Below are 21686 nucleotides of genomic sequence, written 5' to 3'. Positions count from 1 at the left end.
GGTAGGGTTCCCCCTTTCCTCCATTTTCGTCCCACCAGCCTCCACAGTCAATCATCTTTCACTATTGTAGCCACTTCCAGCATGACACAATCGCCATGCATATCTTCCTCTCCCCTTCCCTGTCAGCATTTTGAAGGGACTGTTCCTCTGTTACACTCTGGCCCACTCCTCAATCACCCTGAACACACACCCCTCCCCATGGCACCATCTCATGTAATGGTAGAAGGTGTAACACTCGCTCCCTTACCTCCTGTCTCCTCACCCACCAAGCCTCAAACATTCCTTCCAGGTGAAGCAGAGATTGATTTGCACTTTTTTGAATTTTGTATACTGTATTCGCTGCTTGTAATCTGGTTTCCTTGATCTCTGATCAAATGCAGATTGGGAGATCACTTTGCAGACTGAAGGGAGATGTTCCACAAACACAACCCCAAGCTTCCTATTGCTTGTCATTGCACTTCTCCAGCTTGTGTCCATGCTGATTATTCTGTGTTTGGCCTGCTACCATGTTCCAATGACTCTCAACAAAAGCTGAAAGAACAGCATCCCACCTTTCGGCTCAGCACTCTACAGCCTCCTGGGCTCAACATTGACTTGAACAACTTTAGACATGAACTCTGTCCCCCATTTCAATTCTCTTTTTTGTTGCCATGTTGCAGCCTGAGTCTTGATTTTCATGTGTTTGCTTTTAGACAAAGCTGTTAATTTTGCCATCAAAACTGACTCTGGACAAATGATCTGCTTCTTTACCACAACCATTACCACTCCCTTGCTTTTGTTCCATGATGCCCTCTACCCTGTTTCAGATCTTCCCTTTAGTATTCCTCCCCCCATCAGTCCTGAAGAAGAGTCGTATTTGACTGTTAATTGTTTTCTCTTTTCACAGATGCTGCCAGACCTCCTGAGCATTTCCATACTTTTTCTATTTCAGATCTTTCCAAGGTCTGCAGTATTGTGCTTTTATGTCTTTGAAAGGACAAGAATCTGTTTGGTAGATGTTGAGAAGCAAAATGAGGATGATGGCACTACTGGGGATATTCGTAGCCTTCTAAATAGTTAGAGGAGCACGTCCTGCAGGGAAGGCAGATGTGCAAAGTCTGTAGAGCAGTGAAATTGGGGGGGCTTTAATTCTCCCAAATATTGATTCAAGAAGTGTTAGAATAAGGGGGAGTGGAATTTCTGAAATGTCTTCAGTGGAACTTGCTTATTCATTACACTCTTGGTCTAGCTATCAAGGAGGCATTAATGAATTTGGCACTGGGAAATGAGGTGACTGTCTGTGGAGAAACACTTGGGTAGGTGTGATCATCGTAAGGCTTGGATCAGTATTGGAGAGGCATAAAGAACAATCTAAAGTCAACTGGCATTTGAATTAGAAGAGGGCTAACTTCAAAAGAATAATAGGGGAACTAGCCAGGGTAAAATGAAACCCAAGTTTGTTAGGAAAAAGGTTGATCTTTAAGGATGCAACGTTTTGGGTATGTGCTAAGTACATTCCGACAGGAGGGCAAGGGCTTCTTGGATGACATGGGGAGGTGGAGCACATGATAAAGGATAGGTAGTGGAGAGATAAATACAATTGAGAGGGAATTTGAGAATAGAATGGAAGTTAACGTAGAAGATGACCCTAAAATTCTCTACCATATAAGTCGTAATCAGGTAGTAAGTGGTGAGGTAGGCCTATTAGAAACAAGGACAGTGATATCAGGTGCAGGGCAAAGCTAAAATGCTTTATTCACTTTAGAGGGTGTGAGCGTCGCTGGCTGGGCCAGCATTTGTTGCCCATCCCTAGCTGCCCTCCATTCAGAAGGCATTTGAGAGTCAGCCACATTGCTATGGATCTGGAGTCACATGTAGACCAGACCAGGTAAGGATGGCAGATTTCCTTCCCTCCAGGATATCAGTGAATCGGATGGATTTTACTACAATTGACAATGATTTCATGGTCATCATTAGACTCTTAATTCCAGATTTTTATTGAATTCAAATTTCACCATCTGCAGTGGCGGGATTTGAACCCAGGTCCCAAGATCCTGCTTTGAGCCACTGGATTACTAGTCCAGTGATGATAGAACTGGGCCACTGCCTCCCCTAAATGCTTTGTATTGCTAAGAAAGGATGCTGATGAAATATCAGTAGGTGATGTATTGATAATGAGTGGGCAAGTTTCCAAGTTGTGAGGGGAGGTGCCAGAAGATTGGAGAGTGGAAAATGTTATTCGGGGAAGGACTTGAGGGCAATCCTAGTAACTGCTGGTCACTCAGTTTAACATCAGTGGCAGGAAAAGTTTTAAACAATTGAAAAAAATAAAACACTTGAGGTTTGTGTTAATTAAGCAAAGTCAGCTTAGATTGTGCTTAATAAATTGAATTTTTTGGAGTAGCAAAAAATTTTGATAAAGGGAATGCAATGGATGTGTATATGGATTTTAAGAAAGTACTTAAAGTACCGCAAAAGGCAAGTTAACAACATTTGAGACTCATGAAATAGGAGGGCTGGTGTCAGCTTGGATAAAAGTTTGCTTAAATGTGGAAAACAGTGAGTGTTGGTTAATGGTTGTTTTTCGGGCTAGGGGATGGTCGACAGTGGTGTTTCCCAAGGTTCAGTTCATGGACTCTTTTTTAAAAATTCTATATTAAGGATTTGGGTATTTGAATACAGTAAAATGTCAGAATTTACCAAACAGGCTGATACAAACCAACTGCCACAGGACATAAATAGGTTATAGAATGGTCAGACAAGTGGCAAATGGATTTTATTTTGGAGAAAGGTTAGGGAGAGGCGATATTGCCTCTCCCTAGGGAGAGGCGATATTGCCTCTCCCTAACTGTGTGTGGCACAGTTATTAGTGTGTGTGTGCAGGGACAAAGAGCAGGGGATTCATGTACATAGAAGGTGTCAGGGTAGTTTAAGATTGGTTAGCAAAGCATATGGGATCTTGTCTATCATAACATACGTTGAGTACCAGAGCAGATAAGTGATTCGGAAGCTTTGTAAAGCTCTGTTTGGGCAAGAAGTAGAGTATTGTGTCCAAGGGAGGTGTGCAAGATTATGACAGGCTTAGATAAGAGTGACAAAGAAAAGCTGTTTCCACTAGCAGATAGATTTATGTGCCTAGTCACCTTTCTAAGGTTTTAGGCAAGAGAGACATTGGAGGGATGTGAGGAAAAACTTTATTTTTTTACCCAGGGACTGGTAATTACCTGGAGCTTCTTGCCTAATATGATGGTGGAAATGGGAATGATCAATGATTTCAGGAGGAAATTGGCTAGGCACTTGACAGATAAACTTGTTGGACTGCAGGGATAGATCAGGGGAGGGAGTCAATGGGATCGACTGGATTGTTTGATGTAGAACCAGCATGGTCGTCTTAAGTAAAATGATTCTTTTGTATTCTGTATTTACAATGAAGAAAAGTCAGAGTTGTAAAGGAAATGAGGCTTCATATTTCAAGTACATTTTCAGTACTAAAGAGGTTGTTTGGTGGTAATTAAGTCTTATCATGTCATTACAAAGGTTACTTAAGAATGGACATTTCCCAACTTTTTATTTGTGAACAGTACCCTTTTTTAATGAGTACTGTTCTCAGTACCCATTTATTGCAGTTAATATATTTGAATAGTGAGGCACTACATGATTCATTGTTTGAGGAACAGGGCACCTTGGATAGAAACTTTGTCAATTAATGGCATGTGTGGTGACTGGAATTTACTACTCGAGTTATGCTTAGTGATTGTTTTATTTAGTTCACAAGATGTGCGCTTTGCTGGTTAACATTTATTGCCCATCCCTAATAAGGAAAGGTGTAGTGTTAATGTCACTATTAGTAATCCAGAGACATGGGCTAATGCTCTGGTGACGGTTCAAATCCCACCATGGCAGCTTGTGGAATCTAAATTCAATTACCCTGTAATACAATCTGGAATTAAAAGTGAGTTTAATGGTGACCATCGGCTAGTCTAATGGTGTCATTAAAAAAACTACTTGGTTCACTAATAGGAAATCTGTACTTTCTTGGTATGGCCTACATTTGATTCCAAACCCACAGCAACAGTTTGATACTAGAGTGGCTTGCTAGGCCATTTCAGAGGACAGTTAAGTGACTCTTAACTGTCCTCTGAAATGTCCTAGCAAGCCAGTCAGTACTATCAAACTGTTGCAAAGGCCTAAAGGATTGTAACTGGCTTGACTACCTGTATCGATCTAGACACCAGAAATAGTAATGCAACACCCTGCAAAGTCCTTGCTAGCACTTGGGACTTGTACCTAAATTGGAAGCGCTGTGCAACAGACCAGTCAAGCAGTGGAATCCAAAGGTCCATGAAGGAGATCCCAGGTAAGGGGCAAAGACATCGCTCCAAAACAGGTCCCAGTTAGTTTCAATTGAGAGGAGCTGCAGGGAACAGAATTTAAGTAAAGAGGGTTCAGGAAAGATACCCCTTTGGAGTAGTAGTGTTCTGCTTGTTGTGGGCAAAGGTCTGAAGTTGTGCTGTAATTTGGTGTCTCCAGGAACTAGAATCTCGGATGAGATTGAAATTCTAGAGGTGGGTCACTGTTGATGCCATCTGAATCTGGTAATTGATGAGGGCTCAGGAGAAGCCCCGAAGATCCAAGAAGGCAGCAGAATGTTGGTGATTGTGCTGCGGGCCACTTGGGCAAAAATGGTTGTTTTGGAGCAGTAGTGTTCTGCTCGGTGTTGCTGAAGAGCTGAACTTGTGCTTATAAGTTGATACTCGAGCGTGTACTCTAGAATTCAGAGATTTGGACTTTCTGAAGGTGAGATTGAAACCCTGCGAGATGGGCTGTTGCTGAAGCATCCTAGTTGGAATGACTTTTTGGGAGAGAATTTCAAAGCAAGATCTTCGAAGATGAGGATTGGAATCCCTCGAGACAAAATTTCACAAGCTGGTTCATTCAGTGACTGTTTGGGTGTGTTAACAAATTGACCACAATTTGCTTGTTAATTCACATGTACCTCACTCTTTGTTAAGATGGATGCTGTAACTTATTTGATCTTTCTGACCTTGTATAATAAAGTTAATTTTTGTTTTACAACACGTGGAATTTTGTGGCTTTATTCTATTAGCAAGTATACTGAATCTCATATTTTGTCTCTTTTGATCCAAGCTACTAGTCCCTAACCAAATTTCATCAACAAATTGAATATCTGGCCATGGATCATAGCAGGTGAAGCTAGAACATAGGGTTTCGTGCATGTCATAGAGAGGGAGCAGCATGTGATAGAGTTAAGAGATCCCCCAACAGTTCAGATCTGAGCTCTGCAAATATCCACGTTCTCAATGATGAGGGAGCCAAGCACAAGAGTGCAAAAGGCAAGACGAAGCATTTTGCAGCCATCTTCAGCCAGAAGTGCCAAGTTGATCCATCTCCTCCTCCTGAGGTCCCCAACATCACAGATACCAGTCTTCAGCCAATTCTATTCGCTCCACTCAACTCCATTTGAAGAAATGGCTGGAGGCACTCTACTGCTAAGGCTATGCGCTTTGATAACATTTCAGCCATCATACTGAAGACTCCAAAATTAGCCATGTCCGGATCCATGCTGGTCGATTACAGCTGCATCAACAGCATCTACCCAGCGGTCTTGAAAATTGCAAGCGTGTATCCTTTCCGCAAAAAGCAGAATAGATTCAACCCAACCAATCACTGCCCCATGTGTCTACTCAATATCAACAAAGTGATGGAATTGTTCAGTGCTGTTAGGCAACATTTGCTGAGCAAGAACCATCAGTGGCTCAGTTTGAGTTCTGCCAGGGTCACTCAGTTCCTGATCTCAGTGTAACCTTGGTCCAAACATGGACAGGTGAGGTGAGAGTGACTGTCCTTGACATCAAAGTCACATTTGACTGAATGTGGCATCAAGGAGCCCTAGCAAAACTGGAGTCACCAGGAATTGTTGGAAACTCTCCATTGGTTGTGTCATACCTAGGACAAATTTGGTTGTGGTTGTTGGTGGTCAATCATCTCAGTTCCAGGACATCACTGCAGGAGTTTCTGTGGGTAGTGTCATCGGCCCAACCACCTTCGGCTGCTTCATCAATGATCTTCCTTCCATCATAAAGTCAGAATTGGGATGTTCCCAGATGATTGCACAATGCTCCGCACCAGTCGTGACTCCTCTGATGCTGAAGCAGTTCCGTCTACGACTACATCTGGATGATGCCTTTTCTGAGGGTCGAAAGTCTCTGAAACTCTGCTAAGAAGAGTCTTTGAATCTTTGAAGGCAGAACTGATGGGTGGGAATGTGGAGTTGGTGTCAGATCAGCTATGATCATATTGAATGATGGATCAGGTTTGAGGGGCTGAGTGGCCTACTAAATCATATGTTTGTAGAATCTAACCATTTCCCCATGACATTCATTGACATTATCACTGAATTGCCCACTATTAACATCTTGAGGGGGAGGTTACCATTGACTCGAACCTGAACTGGACCAGCTATTTAAATACAGTAGCAGGTCAAGGGCAATGCTTTACGGATGGGTACATAAAATGGGAACAACATATTAACGATGGTGTATGTTATATGGAAATTTGAGGCTTGTCCAAATATACAAAAATCTCATCTGATCTATTCTTTAATGCCAAAGTTGAATTTAAAGTTGGAAATGTTAGCCAGATTTGAAAGTGTAATTGAAACCAAGGAATTTATTGTTTCTCCCACGTAGTTTGAAATGAAATTCCCATCCTCATGAGCAATAGCTTTTATTTGTTTTGTTCTTGGAAGGAACATGCATATTTCGCACGCATATTTTGATGTTTCTGTGTTTAAGTACTGAATTTCAACTGCTATCACATTTAGATTCTGCAGCCAGGGTCCTTACCCCATTCAGCTTTAGTAGTAAATGAGGAAGTTGTCGTGCTGGATGTTTAGCAATCAAATGCATTTACCTTTTGTCACAACATTCTGATATATCATCAATTTGAAACATTATTTCTGTTTTTCTCCTCGGGTCAGGCAATATCTGCATTTTCTGCTTTTGTTTTAGCAAGTGAAGGGGTTTTTTGAGATTTGTGCATTCCCTCATTACTTTTCAAATCTTTTCCCAACCTCTATTTTGGGCACCAGCTAAAAAGACTGTTTCCATACAAACCAAAACCACTGATTTGCAACCTAAAGCATTATTGATTCACATTCAGTAATCCCTTTTATTCAAGTTTATCATGAAGAACAATTGACATGTGAATCAACTGCCAGTCACAGTAAAGGAGATTAAAAATCCTGGATTATGTAAAGAAAACAATTTGATGGCTAGTGGGGTGGGAAGGTGCTTTGGGGGTATTGGTGTAGGCTGCCAGGCAGGTTATTTCTGGTTGGATGAATCATGTGGACTTCCTAATTATGTGTTTTGTGATCTTGAAGCTTACATGATATGTTTGCCCTGAATGATTTATGCATTGCTGTTGTACTTAGTTTTCTGATCTGTAACTTGTTTTATTGTGAGAAGTCACTGTTCTAAATGTTTGTAGATACATCTGGCTACTGACACAACTCGTGATTGTGTGGGTGAATTATAATTGGGCTGTTTTATGTACGTTAATATATATGTGGGAGAATTCCTTTGAATAATTTTCTTTCACTTAAAATTCCAGAGCAGTAACTTTAACCCTGATGGGGTACATTTTGGAAAACCCAAATGTTTCATCCTTGGTGTTTTGTCTCCTTGTTTAAATGCTGTTTTTCATAAACTTGCATGTGCCTATCTTGTCAGTATGCCAATATTCTCATTGCAGAGTCACATTTGGTTACCGGATCGTGTATAGTCTTGGCTTTCCTTGAGCCAGATCATTGGTGTTTGGTTACTTCTAGCTCTGGATTTGGAAAATAGACACTTCAGAACAGCAATTTAACTTTGGGACTTTAATCAGTTAGAATTATACCTTGTATGCAGAGCTGAATAGAGGAGGGGGCGCTGCCAATTAAATTAAGTAGGCATACATTTTCAATGTCTTCTAACATGCATTTCTAACCACTCCTCTCGGACTGACCTATTTGTACTGTCAGGAGTAATGACATCATGCCATAGAGTCAGGCAGCACAGAAACAGGCCGTTCGGCCCACCATGTCTATGTCAAGCATCAAATATCAATCTCTACTAACTCCATTTATCAACACTTTATCAATATCCTACTATGCCATGGCAATTTAAAGTACTCTTCCAGATGCTGCTTAAATGTTGCGAGAGTACCTGCTTCCTCCACCCCTCAGGCAGTGCTTTCCACCACCCTCTGGTTGGAAAAAAATGTTTCCTCCGATCCCCTCTAACCACTTACTCCTCACCATAAACCTATGCCCTCTGTTCTTAGATGCCTTGGTAATGGGGAAAAGATTCCTACGACCTACTCTATCTATGCCCCTCTTATTTTGTATACCTCTATCAGATCTGCCTCAGTCTTCTCTGCTCAAGGGAAAACAAACCCAGTCTCTCATAGCTGAAATTTTCCATCCTGGTGAATCTCCTCTATGCCCCCTCCAGTGCAATTACATCCTTCCTTAGTGTGGCAACCAGAACTGCGCACACTATTCCATCTGTGACCAAACCAATGTTTTCTAAAGTTCTACCAGCCTTCCATGTGGGACCATGAAGTCCATGTAAATCACATGAATTACGCTGCAGTCATCAATGTATTTACTTACCTTTCCAAAAAATTCAAATTAGTTCGACAGAATCTCACACCAACAAATCCATGCTGACCATTCTTGATCAATCCCTGCCTATCCCTCAGAATTTTATCCGGTAACTTCCCTACCACTGACTGACTAGTTTGTAATTACCTGACTTATCCTTGCTGCCCTTCTTGAATAATGATACCACATTAGCTATCCTATGAAAGTAATATTTGTACTAGGTAATCATCTCTCAGCAGGAGCCTAAACATTTTATAACAGTTGTTGAAATCTCCCATCAGTAACAACCTAACAACCTGGGCATTGCCAGTGACTTAAAAACTCAGCTGGACTAGTCAAATAAATCTCTCCTCCTCCTCCCCCCCCCCTCTCTCTTGAAATTGCACGTGGGGCAGCACGGTGGCACAGTGGTTAGCGCTGCTGCCTCACCGCCAGGGACCCGGGTTCGATTCCGGCTTGGACCACTGCGTGGGTTTTTTCTGGTTTCCTCCCACAAACTGAAAGACGTAATGGTTAGATGCATTGGCCATGGTAAGTTCTCCCTCACTCTACCCCCTCACTCTACTCGAACAGATGCCGGAGTGTGGCGATTCGGGGATTTCCAGTAACTTTATTGCAGTGTTAATGTAAGCCTACTAATAAAAATAAACTTAACGTTTTGGCCTCAGCTACTTTCTGTGGTAGTGAATTCCACAGATTCACCACTCTTGAGTGAAGAAATTTCTCCTCGCCTCACTTCTAAAAGGTTTGCCCCTTATCCTCAAACCATGACCCCTAGCTCTGGACTCCCTCCATCACCAGGAACATGCTACTTAAGGAAGTGGTCCCAGAAATAGTAGATCCAGTGGTGGTCATTTTCCAAAACTCTTTGAACTCTTGAATAGCTACTTTGCAATCTGTAGGAACCAATGTAAGCCTGTCATTCAAAAGGGGAGGTTGGGAGAAAGAAAGAGAACTATAGACTCCAAACAGTCAGGGTCCAGCTCTCGGGACCTGGATTCAAATCCCCCATTGGTGAATGATGAAATTTGATTTTAACTGATATTTTAAAAATCCGTAAATGTCCATGAAACCATTGTTGATGGGGCTTAAAAGCCCATCTGGTTTACTAATCCTCTAAGGACGGAAATCTACCATCCTTACATATGACTCCCAATCCACAGCAATGTGGTTGACTCCTAACAAGACATTCAGTTCCAGGGCAATTGGGCGTGGGCAGTAAATGCTGGCCTAGCCGGTGGCATCCACGTCCTATGAATGAATGGAAAATAAAGCCATCAGTGCAGTTCTATGGCTGGAGTATGTACTAGTTACAAATGTATGGAAACACCACCTTCAAGTTCCTCTTCCAAGTCTCTCACCATCCTGACTTTGGAATATATGGGTTTTCTTTCATCATTACTGGGTCATGGAAACACCACCTTCAAGTTCCTCTTCCAAGTCTCTCACCATCCTGACTTTGGAATATATGGGTTTTCTTTCATCATTACTGGGTCAAAATCCTGGAATTCCTAACAGTAGCGTGGGAGTTTTAATTTACATTACTGAGCATCGTGATGTTCACTACATTGTTGATGTGAGACTTTGCAAAGATGGTGCCGCTGAAGTTCAGGGACAAACTAGTGGACCATGTTGGAGAATTGTTGACAGGATTTGATTTGCACCATACAAATACCAATCATTTAGTACTGATGAGGAATTGTTTTGTTTTAAAGCATTATGAATCTTTGGAATTCTCTATCTCAGAAGGCAATGGATGTTCCACTATTAAATGCAATCAAGGCTGGGATAGACAGATCTTTGGTCTCTTCAGGAATGAAGGGAAATGGGGAGTGGGCAAGAAAGTGGAGTTCAAAAACTCTCAACTTTTGTTAGCTGCTACATAACTAGACAGTACCTGTAATTGCAATTCTAATTAACCAACGATGTTCATTGATAATGGTTTCTCCTTTAATCACCTTTTTATTGCTGTTCAAAAATGAAAAGAGCTATTTGAGGCTTGAAAATTTTTAAATCAAAAACTTAAACTGTAAATTTTTGAACATTTTAGTTTACTCAAATGTGAAGATAGTACCTTGAAAAAGTCTCTGTACGTTGAAGATACTTTTTCTGCTTTTGTGCTGCTGATGCATCCCAAGATCATATTGGTAAAACTCTCAACTGCATTTGTCTATTTGTCCATTTTAAGTGGAATTTCTACCCTTAAGGTAGTATTGTAAAAACAAAAGGAAGCTGGAAGAAATGAAATACTTGAGGCGTAAAAGGCTTTGGATTGGATGGGGAAGAGGCTTGAGTGTGCATGTAGTTATGGGGGGGGGGGGGGGGGGGGTGGGAGTTGTTGAGTTCTAGGGATATTTTGGTGCTGTTCTCCTGGATCGATCCGTCAAGGCTGTTGCTCCCAATATTACTAAATCCCTTTGCATCTAAAAATGAGCTACTTTATCTCCTTGTGCTCTGAAAGTCCTTCATAGCTTTGCTTTTGTCTACTTTCTCCAATTCATATCCTATGACCCCTCTCAGTATACTAGATTCCATTCCCAGTGATCTGTGATCCTAGTCCTCCCAGTTTTGCACGTATCATTCCAGAATTCCTGGCACACTAGGATGTCTTCCCAAAGCTTGAAGCACCTCCCTCAAAATAATGGCTTCAATCTGAGTTCACACTCAGGACTGCCCAAATCAGTTTCCACCTTGGTATTTGTCCAGCTCCTAGACTACCCCTGTACTGACTTGTCTTCATTCTTGGTAATATAATTTGGCATAACACCTTGGTTAATATTACAAAAATCTGGCTCAAATGTTATAAAAAAAGCTAAATTGTTGCTGGTCACTTAAAATTGACCCATCACTGCAGTAGTAAACTCTTTCAAGTCCAGTTATGTAGTTTCTTAAACGTTTCATTTGTTTAACTCTGAATGTGTTGAATAAAAATACAACTGTTTGGGAGCCCACGCTACTTTGTGGCATTGTCCTGCAGTGGGATCACACAGGAACTGGACCATGACCGAACCCAGGATATAGCTGGGTACTTGTATACTAATGAATTGCGACTGCGTAGGAGAGGAGTTGGGCAAAGGGCCATTATCCCAGTGCAAACTGTGGGAGTCCATCTATATTGCTGCAGTGAAAGCTGTTTTGGATAGTAACATGTGTTTCTTTCTCTAGGTTACTGCTTATTGAGCACATTACATAATCACCATGGCGGATGAATGTGAATGGATGAAATTGCCAATTGACCAGAAGTGTGAGCACAAGGTATGTATGTGTAAGATGAGGTGTAAATATAATTGGAATGCTTGAATGTTTGTAGAGCATTGATAATTAAAGCTTTAACCAAATTGCAGGTAGGTAATATATGTACAAGCTTCCTGGGCTCCACATGACTTGATTTGGGAGCAAAAAGTTTTGCTTGCTTTTTGAAACCTTTCTGTTTGCATCAAATCTTATCTCTTTAGCTTGTTACAATCTGTGCTGCGTTACACACACCACGCACACACACACACCGCATACCTTAAATCTTCCGCAGAAAAGAAATCCAAGCATCACCAATATAAACTGGAATTTTGGAATGGAACTTGCAGAAAATTGAAACTAGTGAATTTCACACAATCCTATTACATGAAGGACTTCACTTGGAGTTAATCCTCATTTAAATCTGCGTATTGCAAGATATTAGTGTTCATTAAGTATGTGTTCACAACTGGCTACGGTGGAGTAATGGTGAGTGATTGGAGGAAACCACACAGTGGTGTACCCCCATGACTCAGTATTTGAACTTCATGTTTGTGCATCGTTGAGCCTGTTTGGGTATATGGGTATAATTTGAGTTTGCAGATGATGCAAAACTTGGAAGTACTGTTTCAGCCATTAGGAGAACATAAACTGGTGTGAGAGGCAGATGCACAGGAAACTAAATTCAACGTAGAAAAAAATGATTTGGTTTATTATTGTCATGTATTGGGATAAAGTGAGAAATATTGTTTTTTGCATGCTTCACCGACAAACCATACCGTTCATAGAATACATAGGGAAGATGAAAAGGAGGGTGCAGAATATAATGTTACAATCATAGCTAGAATGTAGAGAAAGATCAGCTTAATATATGGTAGGTCCATTCAGAAATCTAATGGCAGCAGGGAAGAAACTGTTCTTGAATCGATTTGGTACGTGACCTCAGGCTTTTGTATATTTTTCCTGACTGAGGAAGATGGAATATGGTATGTCCGGGGTGCGTGGGACCCTTGATTATGCTGGCTGATTTTGAGGTAGCAGGAATTGTAGATAGAGTCAATGGATGGGAGGCTGGTTTGTGTGATGGACTGGGCTACGTTCACAACCCTTTGTAGTTTCTTGCAGTCTTGGTCAGAGCAGGAACCACACCAAGCTGTGATACATCTGTAAAAATATGGAGTGGTGCATGGTGGTAGGGAGAATGAGCAGGGGAATATGAACTAAATAGTACAATTTTATAAGGAGTGCAGGACCAGAGAACTGGGGATTGGGATTGAATCTTTGAAGGCGGCTGACTGATTTTTAAAAAAATGCTTAGTATTAGTATTGGAGGAATAGCATGCTAAAGCAAGTAACTTGTGCTAAACCTTTATAAAAACTGGTTCGGCCCCACAGGAACGATGGTGAGGCCCTGGAAAGGGTACAGAGAGATTCACTAGAATTGTGCAAGGGATGAACAGTGGAGGTTAAGAGGAGATTGATAAAGGTGGCCAGTTACCAGAAGGCATAGATCTGAACCATTTTGCTAAAGAAGTATAGGTGACATGAGGAAACATTTTGAACACAGCAATTGTTGTGATCTGGAGAGCATTGCTTGAAAGGGTAGTGAAATCTAATTCAATAATATTCAAAAGAGATTTGGATAAATTGGGTGGCATGTGATTTTGATCAGAGCTGTTCCACTGCTGCTGTGGGGCAGGTTATAAAACTGGGCTGGTATCTATAAAAATGATCATAAAGCTGTTATAGAAGACTTGTTGCTTCAAGTCTAGAACATAGAACATAGGAAAGCTACAGCACAAACAGGCCCTTCGGCCCACAAGTTGCGCCGAACATGTCCCTATCTACCAGGCTTGCCTATAACCCTCTATCTTACTAACTTCCATGAACTAATCCAAAAGTCTCTTAAAAGACCCCATCGAATCCGCCTCCACCACCACTACCGGCAGCCGATTCCACGCACCCACCACCCTCCGAGTGAAAAACTTACCCCTAACATCTCCTCTGTACCTACTCCCCAGCAACCTAAACCTGTGACCTCTTGTGGCGACCATTTCAGCCCTGGGTAAAAGCCTCTGAGAATCTACTCTATCAATACCTCTCAACATCTTATCATAGAATCATAGAAACCCTACAGTGTAGAAAGAGGCCATTCGGCCCATCGAGTCTACACCGACCACAATCCCACCCAGGCCCTACCCCCATATCCCTACATATTTACCCGCTAATCCCTCTAACCTATGCATCTCAAGACACTAAGGGGCAATTTTAGCATAGCCAATCAACCTAACCCGCACATCTTTGGACTTATATACCTCGATCAGGTCACCTCTCATCCTTCGCTTCTCCAAGGAGAAAAGACCTAGCTCTCTCAACCTATCCTCATAAGGCATGCCACCTAATCCAGGCAACATCCTTGTAAATCTCCTCTGCACCCTTTCTATGGCTTTCACATCCTTTCTGTAATGAGGCGACCAGAACTGGGCACAGGACTCCAGGTGGGGTCTGACCAGGGTCCTATACAGCTGCAGCATTATCTCCCGATTTCTAAACTCAATTCTTCTATTGATGAAGGCCAGTATTCCATACACCTTCTTAACCACAGCCTCTACCTGCGACGCTGCTTTGAGCGTCCTATGAACCCGGACCCCAAGATCCTTCTGATCTTCCACACTGCCAAGCGTCTTACCCTTAATATTATATTCTTTCATCCTATTCGACCCGCCAAAATGAACCACCACACACTTATCTGGCTTGAAGTCTGTCTGCCACTTCTCCGCCCAGTCTTGCATCTTATCTATGTCTCGTTGCAACTGCTGACATCCCTCTACACTAACCACAACACCACCAACCTTTTGTGTCATCAGCAACCTTGCCAACCCATCCTTCCACTTCCTCATCCAGGGTCATTTATAAAAATCACAAAGAGCAAGGGTCCCAGAACAGATCCCTGGGGCACTCCACTGGTGACCGACCTCCATGCTGAAAAAGACCCATCTACAACCACTCTTTGCCTTCTGTGGGCAAGCCAGTTCTGAATCCACAAGGCAATGTCCCCTTGTATCCCATGCCCCTTCACTTTCTCAATACGCCTTGCATGGGGCACCTCATCAAAAGCCTTGCTGAAATCCATATAAACTACATCTACCGCTCTTCCCTCGTCTGTGTCCAGTTACATCTTCAAAAAATTCAATTAGGCTCATAAGGCATGATCTGCCTTGGACAAAGCCGTGCTGGCTATTTCTGATCATACTATTCCTCTCCAGATGTTCATAAATCCTGCCTCTCAGGATCTTCTCCATCAACTTACCATCCACTGAGGTTAGACTCACTGGTCTATAATTTCCCGGGCTATCTCTTCTCCCTTTCTTGAATAACGGAACCACACCCGCAATCCTCCAGAACCCCTCCCGTCTCCATTGATGACGCAAAGATCATCACCAGAGGCTCAGCAATCTCTTCCCTCGCCTCCCACAGTAACCTGGGGTACATCCCATCCGGTCCTGGCGATTTATCTAACTTGATGCTTTTCAAAAGCTCCAACACATCCTCTTTCCTAATGTCCACATGCTCAATCTTCTCAGTCCACTGCAAGTCTGCACTGCAACTACCAAGATCCTTTTCCACTGTGAATATTGAAGTAAAGTATTCATTGAGTACCTCTGCTATTTCTACCGGTTCTATACAGACTTTCCCACCGTCACATTTGATAGGTCCTACTCCTTCACATCTTATCTTCTTGCTCTTAACATACGTGTAGAATGCCTTGGGGTTTTCCTTTATCCTGTCTGCCAAGGCCTTCTCATGACCCCTTCTTGCTCTTCTAATTTCCCTCTTAAGTTCCTTCCTACTAGTCGTATACTCTTCTAGATTTCTAACATTACCTGGCTCCCTGAACCTTTTGTAGGCTTTCCTTTTCTTCTTGACTAAATTCGTTACAGCTTTCGTGCACCATGGTTCCTGTAACCTACCATAACTCCCCTGTCTCATTGGAACGTTGCTGTGCAGAGCTCCAGATAAATTTTCCTTGAAAATTTGCCACATTTCTTCTGTACATTTCCCTGAGAAAACCTCCTTCCAAATTATGCCTCTAATTTCCTGCCTAATAACCTCATAATTGCCCTTGCTCCAAATAAACACTTTCCTAGCTTGACTGATCCTATCTCCCTCCAATGCTAATGTAAAGGAGATAGTTATGATCACTATCCCCAAAATGCTCTCCCACTGAGAGATCTGACACCTGCCCAGGTTCATTCCCTAATACCAAATCAAGTACAGCCTCTCCTCTTGTAGGCTTATCCACATACTGTGTCAGGAAGCCCTCCTGAACACACCTAACAAACTCCTCCCCATCTAAACCCTTTACCCTTGGGATATTCCAATCGATATTTGGGTAATTAAAATCTCCCATCACGACCACTCTGTTATTATCACATCTCTCCAGGATCTGCTTCCCAATCTGCTCCTCCACATCCCTGCTACTATTGGGCGGCCTATAGAAAACACCCAGTAAAGTTATTGACCCCTTCCTGTTGTGAACCTCCATCCACAGAGATTCTGTAGACAATTCCTCTGTGGCGTCCATCTTTTCTACAGCCGTGACACTATCCCTGATCAACAGTGCCATTCCCCCACCTCTTTAGCCTCCTTCCCTGTCCCTCCTGAAACATCTGAAACCCGGCACTTGAAGTATCCAGTCCTGGCCCGGAGATAACCAAGTCTCTGTAATGGCCACCACATCACACTTCCAAGTAGTGATCCACACTCTAAGCTCATCCATTTTGTTCACTACACTCCTTGCGTTAAAATAAACACATCTCAACCCTTCGGTCTGAGCGCTCCCCTTCTCCGTCACCTGCGTATCCTCCCTCTCACACTGTCTACAAGCCCCTTTTATTTTTAAGCTAGCCTCCTCTCTCCCAGTCACCTCATTTTGATTCCCACCCCCCAACCATTCTCGTTTAAACAGTCCCCAGTAGTCTTGGCAAACCTTCCCGCCAGGAAAATGGTCCCCCTGGGATTTAAGTGAAACCCGTCCTTTTTGTACAGGTCGCACCTGCCCCTAAAGAGGTCCCCATGATCCAGGAACCTGAATCCCTGACCCCCTCCTCCAATCCCTCAGCCACGCATTTATCCTCCACCTTATTCTGTTCCTTCCCTCACTGTCTTGTGGCACAGGCAGCAATCCCGAGATTACTACCTTTGCCTTCCTTCCTTCCTTAACTCCCTACCTAACTTCCTATATTCTCCTTTCATAACCCCTTCTCCTTTCCTGCCCCCTTCTCCTTTCCTGCCTATGTCAGTGGTACCAGTATGCACCACGATCTCTGGCTCCACTCCCTCCCACTTCAGGATTTCCTGGATACGGTCAGAAACATCCCTGGTCCCGGCACCAGGGAGGCAAACCACCATCCGCGTTTCTCGACTTCCTCCACAAAAACGCCTGTCTGACCCCCTCACTGTAGAGTCTCCTATCACCACTGCCTTCCTCCTTTCCTTAGCCTTCTGTGCTACAAGGCCGGACTCCACGCCAGAGGCACGACCACTGCTGCTTCCACCAGGTGGGCTGTCCACCCCAACAGTACTCAAACAAGAGTACTTATTTTAAAGGGGCACAACCACTGGGGTACTCTCTACCACCTGACTTTTCCCTTTCCTGACTGTGACCCACTTGCCTGCTTCTTGTGGCCCCGGTGTGACCACCTGCCTATAACTCCTATCTATCACCTCGTTTTCCCTGACCAGACGAATGTCCTCGAGCTGCAGCTCCAGTTCCCTAACTCGGTCCCTTAGGAGCCGCAGCTCGACGCACCCAGTGCAGATATGCACTTCTGGGAGGCTAGGAGACTCCACGACCTCCCAATCCGGAACTGAGAACAGCAAACTGGCTTCACATTCATAATGCCCCTTTTACTCAGATTCCACAGGGAAAGAACTAAGATTTAAAAGTTTGAAAAAAAAATTTTTTTCTTTAAACCTACCCTCTCTCGCCCGTTTCCTCCTAAGCCCGTTGAGCCAAAGCCCTTCAGCTCTCACTCTGCTACCTGCTCAATCCGCTGCCCGCTACAACGCTGCCCGCTGGATAGTGCTAAAGTCTAAAGAGAAAGAAATCCGCCATTTTATCATTGTCTGTATGTAACCCAAATATTACACCGACATGGCTGACTACCGTCTGAAGTAGCCCGGTAAGTTACTCAGTTCATGAAACTGCATTTTCACCTCCGAGCAACTAATGATGGGCAGCAAATGCTGGCTATACCAACAATATCCACATCGCAAATATGCTAAATAATTTTGTCAGGGCGATGGACAAGAAAGAAACAAATTCTATTTTGAAAGGAAGGGAACAGCATCTCAAAAATGGAATCCAGTGGTGAGGATGCAGGTGGGGAAATTTGGTGGTTACCAGTCCCATGGGAATGGCATCAAGCAAATGAGAAACTAGAGATGGTGGAAGAGGATGTGAAAAGGAATGGGAGTGAAGCTAATGAAAGAAGGGTTCAGAGTCACAGCAGCGTTTGAGGGAATTGGCTTGCTGGCAAGTGACTGGGATGAGAAGTAGGAAGAGCAGATAGATCTCAATTTTCCTGACAAGTACGTGAGCCTGTTAGAGGGTTCAGGGGAGAGGTGTTTCAGAAGTCATTGGTTTGTCTTGGTTTTGGCAACAGATTCAGGCCTGAAACACTTGATGTGGTTTATGAATGTCTCAAATTAACCTGTTCAGGTTGGATGAAGTACACATAGTTTGGAGTATTGAGTGATTACTTTTCCTCTACCATAATTATTGACGCAGAGGTCAGCGTTTTGAAAATCCCAAAGAATGTAATATTTGAAAGAAGCAAGCACTTGCATTTATATAGTGCTTTTCACTGGGCTCTTTATACCCAATGAAATACTTAGAAATGTCGTTGCTGTTTTAGGAAAAAGAGCGACAGCAAATTCCCACAAACAGCAATGTGATGGACCAATTATCTAGTATTTCTTTAATAATATTTGTAGGAAAACATTGGCTAAGACATTAGGGAATGTTCACCTGTTTTCAAAATTGTCATGGGACTTTTTCCATCCACCCAAACATGGTTTAATGCCATATCTGAAAACAGCACTTCCAACACTTAGTACTGCACTGGGAAGTTGGTTTTGACTTTTCTGTCAGCCATAGTGTGGGGTTTTTACTCAGAACCTTGTGACTTAGGTGAGGGTGCTCCCAACTGAGCCATGGCTGACCAATCCAAAGAATAGGGATTTGCCAAAATTGATGTAAACAAAATTATTATAATGAAGAAAGCAATGCTTCTTGAGACAAATTCCTAGGAAAGATAGTTTCCATCTTGGTTTTAAAGAATTTAGTTGTGAACATTGTAGATGCGTAGGAGATTTTCACGGTAATTTCACTGCAGTGCGCCCAAACGTGCAAAGTTCTCTTGATATGCATCCCATTTTGTTGCTTAAGCAAGTGATGGAGGAAAATCAGGAAATTACATTGTATGCCAATTAGCCACCATCTGTGGTCAGAATCTTGCTCAAGTCTATAATTAAGGGTGGGGTGACTAAACATCTTGAAAATTTTCAGCTTATCAGAGAGGGCCAGCATGGATTTGTAAAGGCTAAGTCATATTATGAACAGGGATGAACATTTTGAAGAGATGAGTAAAGTAATGGAAGGGGAATGACTATTGTTGTGAAGTTGAGTTTGTAAAGATATAAATGTTTTATAAAGGTATAAAAGAATTGTTAAAAAAAAGTGCTGGAGGGAAAGAGCGTGGTCCCTTTAAAAGCTGTTTTTGAGTTCTGTACTAAAATGCAGAGTACACAACTGCAGGTTGCAACATTTGTTTCAAAAGGATCAAAAGCATCAGGGTTGCCTTGGTAACTGGCTCTGCAGGTTTTGCATTTTTGTTAGCCTATGAGTTTAAAGAAGACATTCAGCTAGCAGCCTATGAGCTTAAAGAAAATGCTCAACTATTAAAACCTATCAGATTTGAATTTGATCATGTTGACAGCCTCAAACCAGTCGTGGTGTAAGGAAATTGCGAGGTCATAGCGGGTATAAAGGCCAAAGCAACAGCCATTTCAAGAGAGAACGTCTTGGAAGAACATCTCCAAGGGCCAGGGCAGCCAGACAAAAAGCCAGCATTCATTTCTGGAGCGCCTCTCCACCCATGCCAGTTTAAATATCTCAAGAGAATTATTCAGCTATCTAACAGAAGGATACAGAGTCAGAAAGACCTTACAGACAGCGGACAACTGCCAAAGAACTCCAAAGCTTCCGAACGCTATCAGATCTGGGTATATATATTTTTTGAGTGATTAAACTTTTGTTGTTAGTGTTTTGGCAATGACTGTTCCTTGTATTACTTGAACAACATTTTAGTCAAAACGTACAAAAACGGTGACAAAAACGGTTGATGAAGGAAGGGCCGTGGATGTCGTCTATATGGATTTCAGTAAGGCATTTGACAAAGTCCCACATGGCAGGTTGGTTAAGAAGGTTAAGGCTCATGGGATACAAGGAGAAGTGGCTCGATGGGTGGAGAACTGGCTTGGCCAGAGGAGACAGGGTAGTGGTCGAAGGGTCTTTTTCCGGCTGGAGGTCTGTGACCAGTGGTGTTCCGCAGGGCTCTGTACTGGGACCTCTGCTATTTGTGATATATATAAATGATTTGGAAGAAGGTGTAACTGGTGTAATCAGCAAGTTTGCGGATGACACAAAGATGGCTGGAATTGCGGATAGCGAAGAGCATTGTCGGGCAATACAGCAGGATATAGATAGGCTGGAAAATTGGGCGGAGAGGTGGCAGATGGAATTTAATCCGGATAAATGCAAAGTGATGCATTTTGGAAGAAATAATGTAGGGAGGAGTTATGCAATAAATGGCAGAGTCATCAGGAGTATAGAAACGCAGAGGGACCTAGGTGTGCAAGTCCACAAATCCTTGAAGGTGGCAACACAGGTGGAGAAGGTGGTGAAGAAGGCATATGGTATGCTTGCCTTTATAGGACGGGGTATAGAGTATAAAAGCTGGAGTCTGATGATGCAGCTGTATAGAACGCTGGTTAGGCCGCATTTGGAGTACTGCGTCCAGTTCTGGTCGCCGCACTACCAGAAGGACGTGGAGGCATTGGAGAGAGTGCAGAGAAGGTTTACCAGGATGTTGCCTGGTATGGAGGGTCTTAGCTATGAGGAGAGATTGGGTAGACTGGGGTTGTTCTCCTTGGAAAGACGGAGAATGAGGGGAGATCTAATAGAGGTATACAAGATTATGAAGGGTATAGATAGGGTGAACAGTGGGAAGCTTTTTCCCAGGTCGGAGGTGACGATCACGAGGGGTCACGGGCTCAAGCTGAGAGGGGCGAAGTATAACTCGGACATCAGAGGGACGTTTTTTACACAGAGGGTGGTGGGGGCCTGGAATGCGCTGCCAAGTAGGGTGGTGGAGGCAGGCACGCTGACATCGTTTAAGACTTACCTGGATAGTCACATGAGCAGCCTGGGAATGGAGGGATACAAACGATTGGTCTAGTTGGACCAAGGAGCGGCACAGGCTTGGAGGGCCGAAGGGCCTGTTTCCTGTGCTGTACTGTTCTTTGTTCTCTTTGTTCTTTGTACCTTAGTATGTTGCTTACTGGTTATTTAGATAAAATACCTTGTTAATTCATTTAAAGTGGGTGTTAGGCCTTTATATAAATGAACCTCTAATCGTAAATTAAGAACAGATAACACCTTCCCAAATGATTGTAGCAGATTATGACGCATGGTAAATGGGATTAACCTCTATTGTGACACTCAAATACCTTTAGAAGT

At 42.9% G+C, this 21686-nt stretch overlaps 1 protein-coding gene across 2 annotated transcripts in view; it reads left to right on the top strand.

Moving 5' to 3' along the window:
• Positions 1 to 21686, top strand: part of LOC144499003 (cytoskeleton-associated protein 5-like) — a 68695-nt gene that overhangs the window by 10539 nt on the left and 36470 nt on the right. For both annotated transcript variants that reach the window (XM_078221048.1, XM_078221046.1), the window contains exon 2: positions 11816 to 11905. In XM_078221048.1, the coding sequence (XP_078077174.1) occupies positions 11849 to 11905 (57 nt within the window). In that variant the 5' untranslated portion in view covers positions 11816 to 11848. The remainder of the gene's footprint in view (positions 1 to 11815; positions 11906 to 21686) is intronic.

Source organism: Mustelus asterias, chromosome 9 (assembly GCF_964213995.1).
Source record: "Mustelus asterias chromosome 9, sMusAst1.hap1.1, whole genome shotgun sequence".
Lineage (NCBI taxonomy): Eukaryota > Metazoa > Chordata > Chondrichthyes > Carcharhiniformes > Triakidae > Mustelus > Mustelus asterias.
This window is presented reverse-complemented; position numbering and strand designations above follow the sequence as displayed.